This window comes from Centruroides sculpturatus, unplaced genomic scaffold (genome assembly GCF_000671375.1).
Source record: "Centruroides sculpturatus isolate CEXI.00-Female unplaced genomic scaffold, Cexi_2.0 scaffold460, whole genome shotgun sequence".
Taxonomy (NCBI): Eukaryota; Metazoa; Arthropoda; class Arachnida; order Scorpiones; family Buthidae; genus Centruroides; species Centruroides sculpturatus.
In genome coordinates, this window is record NW_019384807.1 from 291,434 (window position 1) to 305,202 (window position 13,769).

The following is a 13,769-nucleotide window of genomic DNA, read 5'->3' on the forward strand; positions in this document are numbered from 1 at the left end:
ATAACACAAAAAAGTTGGTTGATTGTTAGAATTTATTTCAGATATTCATCAGTTTTATTTACAAGCAGTAAATTGCAGTTAAAAGAAAAAGCATCATTTAAGGTAGAAAAAGTTATTATTTACCAGATATTAATTTGAATAACGAATATGTAATATTTTCTAGATATCCAAACTGTTTTAGATTCTCTTCACAATGATGTCATAAATTATCAAAATAATTCAGTTTAAAAAAGTATCACAAAGAACCGCAAATTACAAAAAATATCCACACCATTTTACCTTTTTCAAATTACTGTTGTAAAATAAAACATTTTCAATTTTCTATGCAGGAGTAGAAATGTTTTAATGCAGTAATAATTCCATTAAACAAAATTAGATATTTAAGTGAATACTAAATTTTTTTGACTACTGTTTAGATAAATCTAGGCAATACAAACCATATCTATAAATATTCAGAAGTTTTTCCAAATGGGATAAGAAAAATATGGAAATCCATAGCCATAAAACCTTATTTGATATGCATTTTTAACATTCTAGAATAACTTAAATCAGGAGTGGAACTGAAACCTTCAACTTCTTACTATGTTGATTTATCCTAATAGCATAATAGAATGGCAATGCAAGTTCAGGTAGCATAAATCTGAATTGAGAATCTTATGATTATGCTTCTGACTCAACTAATTTACAATACATAACTATATACATCGTTCACCACTGATTAATAATCAAATGCTAGAGCTGGATTAACATAATTTGAGCATGGAAAGTAAATTATTTAATATGATTTTTATTTTTCCAGTTTCATTTAAAATCATTGTTCTATTATTAATGTTACAATTATTTAACAATATTCACTACATTTTACTATAGAACTTATCAAGAAAGTGCTGGTTTAAAGCGCAAGCTCTTGTTTGTCATGCATTCTTATATAGTTTAAAGTTAATTTCACATACATTTAATTTATTATACACAATGATTTGTGCCCATTACTCAATATAGAAAAATGGGAACTACATATTAATCATCATATATATTATTCATTCCTAAATAATTAATTTTTATATTTAAAAAAAAATCATAAAAGCAGAAATATTTAGCAAAGGATATTTGGTAATATGTATTATGACACATTATATGGAATGCAAAAGACTTAATTGCGCATCTGCCATGTCTGTTAAAGTTGCAGCATTCTAACTTTGTAAAAATGATCAAAGAAGCTCTTCCTTCCAAACTGTTTTGTGATCTTATAAATCATAAGACAATTATTATTAACGTACCTACATTTATTTATTTATTTATACCAGTGTTTTTCAACCTGGGGGCCATGGGTAAGAGAGAAAGACAAGTGTTTGTAGGTCCTACACCACATTAAAAAAACTACAAGTTCAGCGAGAATTATGGCCCACCCCAGAAAATGATAGCCGAAAAAGTGTTGAGCTGATTTGCAAAAAGAAATAAAAAGTAGAAGCTGAAAATTCTGATCCTAACAAAAAAAAATAATAATAAAATAAAAAACAAAACAAAAGATCAACAGCTCTCTGTGCCCAATGTTATAATTAAAGGAAGTTTCATACTTTGTGTGTTAAGTTATTGTCGATTCTTCCGAAATTTTCATTTTAATCAACAATAATTTGTCTCAACAGAAAGAAAATTAAATACATAGTTTTTAAAATCACTGATATAGTTTTAATATGGCCCTAGGGGGGTCGCCAGAATTTTTTAACTTGTAAAGGGGTCGTGTATTCAAGAAGGTTGAAAAACACTAATCTAATTTTAAAAAGCATATTTAATTGATTTTATGTAATGATTGAAATATTGAAAATAAAACCCTATCTATAATAAAAAGGAGGAGGAGAAATATCAATAAGATAAATTTTGTCTATTTTTTTTAAGAAAAATAATCTGTGGGTGAGTATCTTACATTGTAGTAAATGTGTTATAAATTCCTTTAGAAATACTTCTAAAATTATTAATGCATGCACTTTTAACCCTATTATATGTAAAAAAAATAGACAATAAGACAAACTATCTTCTTGTCAGATTGATGAATTTGTTCAATATTTATTGCAAGTAGTAAAGTAAGATGTATATCACAGTTTTGTAGTATAGAATTCAGACTCTCTACTTTTATGTTCGGCTCTTCAGAATCAACATTTGCTATTATGAATATTGTTCTAATAAAATTATTAAAATGATGAAATGGAATTAATGACAGAGAAATAAGATGCATGATACTGATTATTGATGGAGGTCACTAATTATGACGTATTACATTGAAAATAGATTCAGAGATATTAAAACCTGAAAAAACTCTCATACATTTGAGTAAATAAAAATTATTTTTAAAATATTGTACAGACTTAGGAATAATTTATTTCAACATTTGAAATTTTTCAAGTTATGCAGGCATGGTAAATGAAATGTTTAATCTATAAAAATGAGTACAGGTATAATTTAACAAATTCTAATTTGATAAACTATATCACAGTATGCACTAAATTTTCATTATGAAATAATTTGTGTATCACTATAAATTTGTCAAAATAAGTGAAAACAAATTCAAAGAGATATACATAGGATGTTCAATCATTTTGATTCTTCTGCTGTTCATAAAAAAATGACTTTTTTCTACTTCAAACTGTATTTTTCAATAATTTAATAATTCAATAAATTAAATGTAATATGCTTTTTAAACTGATTACCATATTTTCATGGTAGTGCTTATCCTTCAGAAAATTGCTAGAACAAAAATATAATCTTTTAAGACTAATATTAATGCACATTATTTTTATTTGTGTAGGTAAAGAAAATATACTTCACGTCTGATATTACTATTTTGGAAATGGTTTCTTTCACATTCCATATAAAATGTTTGAAAAATAAAGAAATTAAATTCTAAATCTATTTTATGTAAGAAACTAAATAATAAAATTATTTTCAAGAAAATAAGTTTGTCATTCAATTCTATTAATTTTCAATATTGAAGTTTATCAATGGATTAAAAGCATGGCTAATAATAAATGGCAAAGCAATACTTAAATCAATAGCAAGCTACAAGAAAAATCATTACTCAATAATTGAGAAAAATATGAAAATCTTGTTCTCTATTATTATTAATTTATACATTAGATATATGTCTATATAATTTCATGAAATTATACAATTAGTTTATAATGTAAAAGCCCATTTAGTCCTGATGCCTAAGATAGCATATTTAAATAAATCATTTAAAATATAAATATATTCAAAATCAAAACTGTATAAATTTCAAAAGAAAAACTTTATAAAATCATAAGTTTTAAAAATCATGTGTGACAATTTGCAATGTGGAAATCATATTTCCAGATCTAATATTGTTAGTCGAATGAAAAAATAAAAATAAAAGATCGTGCACGGTGCCAAATGCTCTGGCGGGAGGAAGCTCAAGATATTAGAAATGCTTCCTTTCTGCTGCAAGCGTGTTAGCATAAATATAAACATTAGTAAGGCAACGAATGGCCAAGCAAGGATGGGATATCATGCCTTGTACGAATATATTTACGTTTTCTTATCATCTTCGTCCTCTTCGTCTTCAAAAGGATTATAAGGCTTGTTATCACTGTCAAAGAAATTTTTTCATGGAAATATACTTACAATTAATGCAAATTTCAAATTACTTATTTAATTATATTTAATTCTTTATCGTACTATGTATGGTATATCCAAATAAGGTATCCAATAAATAATCCAGCTTAAATTATTTGTACAGCATTAAAGACACTTATTTCAAGTAGAAATTGCAGCTCAAAATCAGTGTGTATTTTATTTTAGTCTATTAATAAGAATTCTTACACCTTTCATACATGAAATTAATATATAGCTAGTGAATTCAATGATTTGGTATAAACTTTCAATTTAATATCAGGCAAGGCTGTAAGGTGTTAGATTTATTATATACATATTATACTAGATGAATTCTGTAAATAAGCAAGTGATTTATAAATAACTACATACTGATAAATAAGTATTGTTGATATACAAGTTATTTAACTTAAATCCTTAAAATTGTATTTAAATTTTTGTATAACATTAACAAACAATATTTTTACAACATGCCTAATGAAGATTTTTTAAGAATATATACATTTATTTAATAATATTTCTGACAAGATTACATTTTGTTCAAATGTGTTTTCTTTTTACCATTACTGAAATATAGTCCTCCTAAGGAAAAACACTATCTACAAAAATTTCAAAAGGTGGCATTAACTAAATTAACAGCTCCACTTTAAACATACTTTTAGTTAACTAAATTTCAACATATTTTTAGTTAACATATGGCATTTTTACTTCGCACACATGTAAATTTAAGTATTAGAAACTCATAAGACACTTCAGCTTGAAATTTTTGTAGACAGTATTTTTTCCTTAGGAGGGCAGTATAATAGTGTTGCTATTTTAAAAAATGATAATTACTGAACTATATTACAATGTATAACCCAATTATTTTTATAATAGAAATTTGAAATATTGCAGTGTTAAATCACAATATTGTATGATTAATTATGGAGTCCAGAATGCTACTGAATAAATACATATAAAAATATTTATCAATAATTACAAAAAATATGTAAATTATACTTTTTCCTCAAATTTTCTTTGATTATTTAATTTCTGCAGACATTAATCTAATGAAAAATGGAATGCAGTAGAGAATATAGATATAACCTTTGTTTAGTTCCACAATTTTTCAATAATTTATCTTCTTATTTTACAGGCTAAATTTCTTTTAAAATGTGTGCACGTGCACATATGCATGCCCTTGTGTGATTTTTTTTTATCACTGAAGAGTATTAATTTCTTACATAGTTTTAAAACAGCACTATAAATTTTTATTAGAGATTTTATAATATATTTTTCTTATTTTTAAGAAAAATATATTCTTATTTTCGTATTTAATTATTTGTCCTAATTATTAAGTTTGGTAAAACCAAAAAATGTTTAAAAACTCCATATTGATGGATAAAATTAATCAAGGAACAGATATATTGTTGCTGTCAATAAAAGCATGTTAACTTTAGTTGCTATATGACACATCAGATTTAAGCTAGATAGATTAGCTAAATAAAATATTTAAAATGTATAAATTATTATTAATAAACACATTATTATTCTTTATTTATAGGACAACTATGAAACCTTAAATAAATTAAACATGGCCTGCAACATTAAAAAATTTAAATTTCTAATATATTGTCAATTTAAAATTAAGTTTTATATTTAGAATTATTAACTTATTTCTGATTATTGATTACAAGTTTTTTAAATCAATTTTTTAAACAACAGTATTTTGAATACTATCAATAAAAACGTGATGATTTTAATCATAAATAACAAAAAATATTTTTTTATGACAATTAAAATTAAGTTATAAATTTATTGGATATCTTATTTAGATCCCTGTATAAAATACTTTTGTAGATTACTATAGCCTAATAATAAATACATAATTACTGAGCAAGACAATAGCACATGGTTGATTAACACAATTTGGAGAAAAGAAGGTACAACATCATCATCACTGATCAGATGACATTGTGATTTGCAAACAAAAGCAGAGGAGGAAATCAAAAAAATTCTGTGCAAATACAACTACAACTAAGAAGTTCTTAAGTGTATTAAAAGCATGCATATTAAACATTAATCTCTCCTGTCTTAAGAAAAACAAAATTAGGTTTCATGTATGCATTCACACACAGACATGAAACCCATGGTAGTATAAGGTAACCAAAAACTTTTAAATGAGATATTAAAAGAATACATATTTAGAACAGAGTATATCTATGTAACTAAACCAATGACACTAAAGCTAAACAATTTTTTCAAAAATGAAAAAACAAGCTGAACAAACTTTTGCAACAATGAAAAATTCAAAAATACATATTTGTTATAATCCACATTGACATACCCTGTGCAAAAACTGCTAGAACAGAAATAAAATTTCTGCATAACTTGTGCCATGTCTCCTGAGTATCCACTGGAGTGGACATTTAGCAGTATGCAATTTATCTTAAACATTATTTGTTTTTATGTTTTATTTCTGTTAGAAAATTAATTGCAGATATAATTAGAAAATAAACAGTAAAACGAAATACTGAGACAACCAAACTCCTAAACTTTTCAAGTGTTGAAAATACAAAACAATCAGTGAACAACACCACTTTTTAATGTATTACTTCACTTTTGTTTTATTTATCTAAGAAGTTTATTACAGGCAAGAAAAATCATTAGTATGATGATTTTTTTAATCCATTGTCAACTGGCTAAAAAAACAAAAAACTCATATTCATTAAAAAAGACATCATATTCAGTTCTATCAAATTAATGGTAGACAGACTCCATATTATCCAGATAAAGACTGAATTTTATCTTTATATTTTATTCTTGTTCATTCATCCATTTTTGAATAAGGTCAGTTTTATCAACTTGTGACTTGCATAAAGTAACTTTTAAGTAGATAAAGTTAAAATGAATAGATTGTTACTTGTGTGGATAAATATGGATAAAGAAGTGGATAAAGATGTGGATAAAGCTAGAGATGTGGGTAAAGCCAAAAGATGTGGATAAAGCTAGCATTATCTGGTTAATCCTAGCTTTATCCACTTAACAGGTTTTAGCCATAACATGTACAGTACATTAACAAGGAAGATAAAATTATATATATAGATTTCAATGAAATTTCAAAACTTTTATTTTATAAATGTATATGGAAATAAGAAATTTTTTTGTAACGTTTTAATTTTACCTATCTTAATTGCAGTAATGCAGTTTCATTTTGTAACTTTTTTTTATAAAAGGCATAAATTTAGTATGAATTTTGTTAAATAAAAGTAAATAAATTGACATAGAATGTAACATATTCTAACTTTAATTCAACCAACCAAGTGCATCATCTTACAATTAACATTGGTATATTCCATGTCTATATAAATTAACAAACTAACTATAATAAAATTCAAAATGATTGAGTGAAGGAGATAACTGTGTAGCATTAAAGATGAGTGTGTATAGATACAGCAAAGGCATATATACATTCAATTATGCAGAGTAAAATATTGATGACAAATCATGCATTATCCATGACATTTTTATAAATTTTAAAGTAAAAATAGTATTAAAGATTTCGTTTTAAATTTATAAAGTTTTAAAGAAACATTTAAAAATATAAATAGCGTATTATCTAAAGTTACAAATCAAATTTTTTGTTACATTATACACAATTTTTTTAATCTAAACTCTGATGACTACTAGATTCAATGAGAGACATTTCATCCTTTCAAGAAATTAAACATTGAATGTTTTTGGATGTTTTTCTTTCTTTATGATTAATTAAAAGATATACATGAAGAATAACTTTTCATTGAAAAGTGTAAATTCTTTCATCTACATCAACATACCAAGTACATTCAAACAATTTTGATAAATTCAAATAAATTTCCAATTCACTTAAATGAATCAAAATTCCATTAAGATATACATAATAATATAAATCTTACTGGAAGACTGAAACAAATTAAGATCTTCCAAAATATATATAAATTTTTCTAATTAAATTTTAAACACAATGAAAAAAAAAAAAGATAGTTAAACTTATTATACTGGCATTTATGACATCACTTTCTTAGATACCTGTTTTGAAGATAATTCTTAGCTCTTCTATTCAAAATTTAAATACATTTCTGATTAAGCTTCTTGCTCTCTTTTTTATAATTGTTTCTAGTATAAACTTTATATTATCAGTATTTTTTTTAATCTCAAATTTAATCATTTCTTCATAGTAAAATTTAATCTTCAGAAATTCATCAGAATTTATAAAAATACTATTACAAATCGTCTGACTTCCACTCAGACGATTTGTAATAGTATTTTTTCTAATTATTTCTGCAAAGAATTAATATCTACATGAAATAATTGCTTTTAGCAATTCAGGAAGATTACATTAAAAAATATCATGTGCATAATATAACAAGTTTATTTTATTTTAACTTTACATATTTTTTTCTTATAACCTAGGTAACATTAGTTCTGAATTGACTTTTGTAAAGCATTTAAAACTGGTACACTAAAATAAAAATAAATGGTGTTAATAAAACTTAAAAAAATCAAACAGCATCACATTAAGCAAAAATAAAATATTCTCCAACAAATGTTCACTCAGAAAATAAGTAATCAGGCAAATACAATAAAAGGAGAATGCAATACAAATAAGTAAATAATATCTCAAATATATTATTCTACTACACTTATTTCTAATAGGTCATTTGTAATTCTGCTGTGAAAAACCTTCCATTGAAACTTTTTATGCTTTGTTTATAATGAAAAACTATTAGAATAATTGGAGAAATGTGCTAATAATTTGCATTCATTCTTGCACATTCTTTTTGAGCAGCAATGATATATTGTTTGGTAATGGTGAGATGGTTTGTGTGTAGCATAGGTGAAGTGTGTTAAATTAATCTCTTGTCTATGTTGTCTGACTTCATTGTGGATCAGACCATCTATAACAAACAAATTATGTCTGGCCATATAGCCTTAATGTATTAGAATTTTAACTTAACCAGACTTAGTCAATTGAGATTCTAACAAAATTGCAGCTGTAGAATATTATACTAATCAAATTCAATTTAAATTCTGAAGTATCTTGGATTATATGTAACTTATCAGGCATTTCATTTCTCAAATTCCAAAAAGATAGTATTTTTAGAATATCATAAAACAGCCTTCTAAATATATTCCATATTTTGTGAAACTATTTATTAGAAAGTGCTATAACTATATGCATCAAAAATAGTCTGCAAAGGAATACTCTTTTGCATGTTAATATCAAATTTTAAAATAAAATAATTTTAATATTCAAATATACATAGTTCTATATAAAAATTTGTTGCAAATCTCTCATTATGAGTTCAAAATTATTAATTTGCTATTGTTTTGTTCTTTGCATTTATAAGAAAATTATTTAATAATAAACTAGACTAGATTTCTGGCTTTTTATATATATATTTGTTTTCATCTCCTTTATATTATATTTGACAAATGTTAAGATAATGGACAAAATAATCAAATAAAATGTGCTCTCTAAGTTTTCAAAAATTCAGAATATATATTAAAAAAAACTATTTTAAATAAATCTACTAATTTAATATTGCAATAATAAAGTCTAAACTGCCCAATAGAGTAAAATGAGTCAGTATGGCCAATAGGGAAATTATAATTATTGCAGAATTAAAACAATTAACTTTTTAATATAAAATATTCATTATTTTAGATAAGATTTTGAATTGCGTTGATAAATTCCAAGTAATATTTAACAATAATATTGATATTACTTATGTTGACATAAAAAAAATCAAACTACAATAAATTAAAACTTGCACACAAATTATTACACATTCGGGTAACATAATACACACAATAAATAATATTAAACAACAACACATTCTAAACATGCTAAGACACAAAACTACAATTACAGATAACACAATGCATCATAACTAACTAGATATAAATAAATAAATCACATACCAGACAAATCAGCTTGGTTTGATAGCATTGTTTCAGTTCACTTGAAATTTTGAGCCAAAATCCTGGCTATTATTTTATATATATTCTGTTCCAAAATAAATTCATACATAACAGTGTATTTTTACTATACTATTTTCCACGTTATGAAGACATTTTTTTTCTTTTCAAATATGTGCATGTCCCATGTTTATAATAGAGATGATGTTATAGACTAAGTCTCAAACCCAGCAAGAAATTTTATGTTGAAGCCTTGGCTTTTCAGTCAAGTTTTATGATAAACACATTGGAGATATTAATTGATAGGTGTCTAAAGGATTCTTACTGAAAACTTTTTCTCTTCTCTTCTTGCAATTTACAGTACCAATCTACTTTGCAAGTTTTAAAATTACTATGAAACTTTTTAGAGGAAATGGAAATTTTCTTTAACAACTAAGACTTTTTAGAAAGAGTTCTTGAATTTGTAGTCAAATATATCAATGATTGACAGCCTCGAATCTTGTGCTTGTTTGCTGAATTGACAGTTTCATAATAAATATAGTGGTTCCACTCTGCAATTTCTTGAAGACATTTGTCATGCAGGATGCCCTTGAGGATCTTAATGGTTTTGGAATTTATGTTCATAATTACACAGATAATTTGTCCTTTTTTATTTCCATCTTTTTCTCTACCTTCTTCAAAAAGGTCTCTCTTCTGTTCAGAACTAGAATAGATATAAAGCTTAAGCACCAATTCTTGATAAAATGTGACTGTTCTGTTTACTCACAAAAAAAGCTTCAAAAGATTTTATTTGAATTCTGCATATGTATAAACTAGTGCTTTCTCTCTAATGGCAAGTAGAATAGTGATACTTGACTCTTGGCAAATCTTAACCCGCAACTTTATGTCTTCTGTGGTGAACTGGATTGCCTATGCTAAATTTGGTAATCGAGGATACATTTCAAGGAATCTCATTAAGTTTGCATTGTATCAAATATCTTATTTACATTAAATTTCATTCAACAAGTCCTCATTTGACAAATATGAATTTACAACTTTCTAACTTCATTTTAAGATTTATAATTTTATACGAAATTATTTTACTAAAATAAAATTCAAAACTACTTTACAGTTAAACTTTGAGAATATCCTGTCATACTGTTTTGCACATACAGGACTGCAATTAATATAACATTTTTCTGAGTAATGAAAATTATATAATTAGTAGATATAAATTTGATTAAATACAGAAAATATCTAATGCAGTATTTCAGATTTAGTGTTAAAATAATCTGAAAAAAATTTTTATTTGTAAATATCTTAGAATTTCTCCAAATGGTTAAGTTTTATTAAACAGTTTTATGTAATTGTACAAATAGGATATAATGAATTACAGAAAATTGTGGAAGAGTAAAATAATTGCAAAATTGTCATTTTAGTAAATGCAAGATAATTTTGTCTATACTTGATTGACATAGATTAATGCATTATGAAAAATATTATAGAATAAGTTTATCAGACTGCTTCACAAATATTAAGATTTCAGTTTAATTCATCCTTACTTTTTTTAAGGTATCTTTATACAATAAAACAAAACTCTTTTAAGCATTATTTAATTTTTTCAAAGTATCCTATTTTTTAAAATTAAATAAAATATAAAACTATTTGTACTTAAATATTTCTACTGTTACTGTCAATAAAAAATACCTTTCAAACATGTCAGTTAAATTAATCTAAACTTGAAGAAACTAATCTAAAAAATTGGCCATATCACTCAATTTACTCCGAACAATCCACACTAATTTCATATAAAAATAATTTAAAATTTTATTTTCATTTTAAAAATAAAGCTAATAATCTAAAACAAAAATAAATGTCAAATACATCTTACCAAAAAGGATACTTGTTTTGAAAAATTTCAACCAATAGATAATAACAGTTACTGGATTTGTTCTTCATTCTGTCCTTAATCCATATTTTTAACAACACAATATTTCTTTATTTACATTAATTTTATTAACAATTTACTGTTCTACAAGTTGTACACATACAAACATATAATAAATGAGCAATGTGGATGATGTAGATTATCTGTTTTAATTTTGAAATTCTATTTTATTTAAATTTACAGATTTTACTTAAATTTAAACTTTTGTACTAATTTGATTCTACCACCTTAATACTAATTAAACTATCTCTCTAAATTTATCCATGAATATAAAAGCACATAGCAGATATATATTTTATATAACAACAACATCATTAAATACTTCAAAATTCAAATTCATTATGTATAACAGATTTTTCAATAAGCAAACAAAACAAGGCACATATTTTGACAGTCAAAATTTACAAATTGAGTTACACGGATAGATTAACCATACAACTGTTTATTAATGGACGGAGCAGAATATCATTACAATTTTCTGGAATCTAACACATTTATTTCATGCTTTTTTGAAGTATATAGCCATCTAAAAATATTTGTAACTACATAGATCTTTATATTAAAATATATCTTTACAATTTACTTATTTTCACTAAAAATAGCATTTTTGATTGTCAGTTTTGCAAGAAGATAATTCAGACAATAATTTGAAGAGGAAAGTCATGTTTATGAAAGCAGTCAAAAGAAGAATTTATCACATTACAGAATTCCACAGATTCTACAGAGAAGGATTAAAAAAATTTTATCAAAAAAATCATTATTTTAACAGTTGAAAATTATTCAAGTTTGAAATATCATTTTTACTATAATTTTAGTATTGTTAATAGAAAGGGAAAAATTATTAGTAAATTTGAAATAGTTCATATATTTTAAATCATATCAAATTCAGAGAGGTATTCATGCTATGGCCATTTTGAAATTTACAATTATCTTTAATATAAATCATAAATATCTTATTTGCTTTACACATGAAACATGCTGTATTTATTCCTTCCTTATTTATTTCATGCTTCCTTCCATTATAACTTTTTATATTAATAATAATAATAATTTTTTTTACTGTAATAAAAAGTATATAAATATATATAAATCAGAAATAGCATAATTATGTGAAATGATGTTTAGTGTTTTTGAAATCAAAATAACTATCTTTTGCAGGACAAGGATCTAATTTATTGTAAAGCCTTTTTATAAATGTAAAACATAAAAGCAATATTGCTTTGTATTAAATTATATAATGTATATGTTACTGTGAATGACCAATATCTGGCAATTGTCAAGATTCTCTAGTGAATGTCAGCATTCACACAGTCGTTTCGTGTATATACGAAATATTTGCTAAATATCATTATTTCTCACTTACACCGGCAAATGTCGACATTCAGCATGCACTGATGGTGAATGTTGAATAAAATATTTTTATTACGTTAAGACAAAAATGCAACATTTTAATATGTGAAAATAGGAGAAAGCTTAAGTAACAGCACATGTAAATAAACTGTTGAACCTAAAACAAACAGTACATTCTTAATCATTAAAGAAAATAATACAATAATAAACTTACACATAAATTATGTGATTAATGTTATACAATCATATTTATTGCAACAACTTAAACTGTTATGGCACTTTGAATGGCACAAGAGTCCCTTGCTTTTACAACTGCATTTATTCGTAAACACTTTTTTGCAATGACAGCGTATATAGTCTTGCCCTCCACTTTTCGAATTAGCTGCAGCTGCTTCTCTCAGCAATATTTTTTGAGAAGAAATCTCATCTATGGAAAGTAACTTTTCTTTACAAATTACAAACTGATTATGTTATTACGTGATTAAGAACTGATCTGTTAATGATGTTTTTTATTCAGATATCGCAGACGCCTTACCAACGACCCCTCTCATCCTCCGCCACTCGACCTGACAAACCGATCCCCACCTCACAGGATCAAAAGAACAAAAACGCCATCCAGTGACAAAGTGGGTAGTTTCCACCAAACCGCTGCTGGAAAAAGAGGTACAACCGTGTCTTACCTCCGGCTAGCCACAAAGTATTTGGCGATAGACCGTCACCTCTCTGCCGACATCGGCTTCTCGGGTGTCGTTTCGACCTCCACCAAAGCTTATCTGTGCTTGTCGATATACACCAGCGATTGTTCGAATGTATAATAATATAACCAAATATTCAGACTTTCACCTACGTATTTTGTAAGTGTCAACATTCACCGGATAATATCGTCATTCTCTAATTTCGGTCTTTCACAATAACATATATATAAACAGGC

At 25.4% G+C, this 13,769-nt stretch overlaps 1 protein-coding gene across 8 annotated transcripts in view; it reads right to left on the reverse strand.

Moving 5' to 3' along the window:
- The window catches only part of LOC111629698 (protein kinase C and casein kinase substrate in neurons protein 1-like), an 82,409-nt gene that overhangs the window by 1,943 nt on the left and 66,697 nt on the right, over positions 1-13,769 (reverse strand). For 5 of the 8 annotated variants that reach the window (XM_023373591.1, XM_023373585.1, XM_023373592.1 and 2 more), the window contains one exon: positions 3,542-3,598. The exons of the other annotated variants lie outside the window; for them this stretch is intronic. In XM_023373591.1, coding sequence (XP_023229359.1) covers positions 3,542-3,598 — 57 coding nt within the window. The remainder of the gene's footprint in view (positions 1-3,541; positions 3,599-13,769) is intronic. 8 annotated transcript variants of the gene reach the window in all.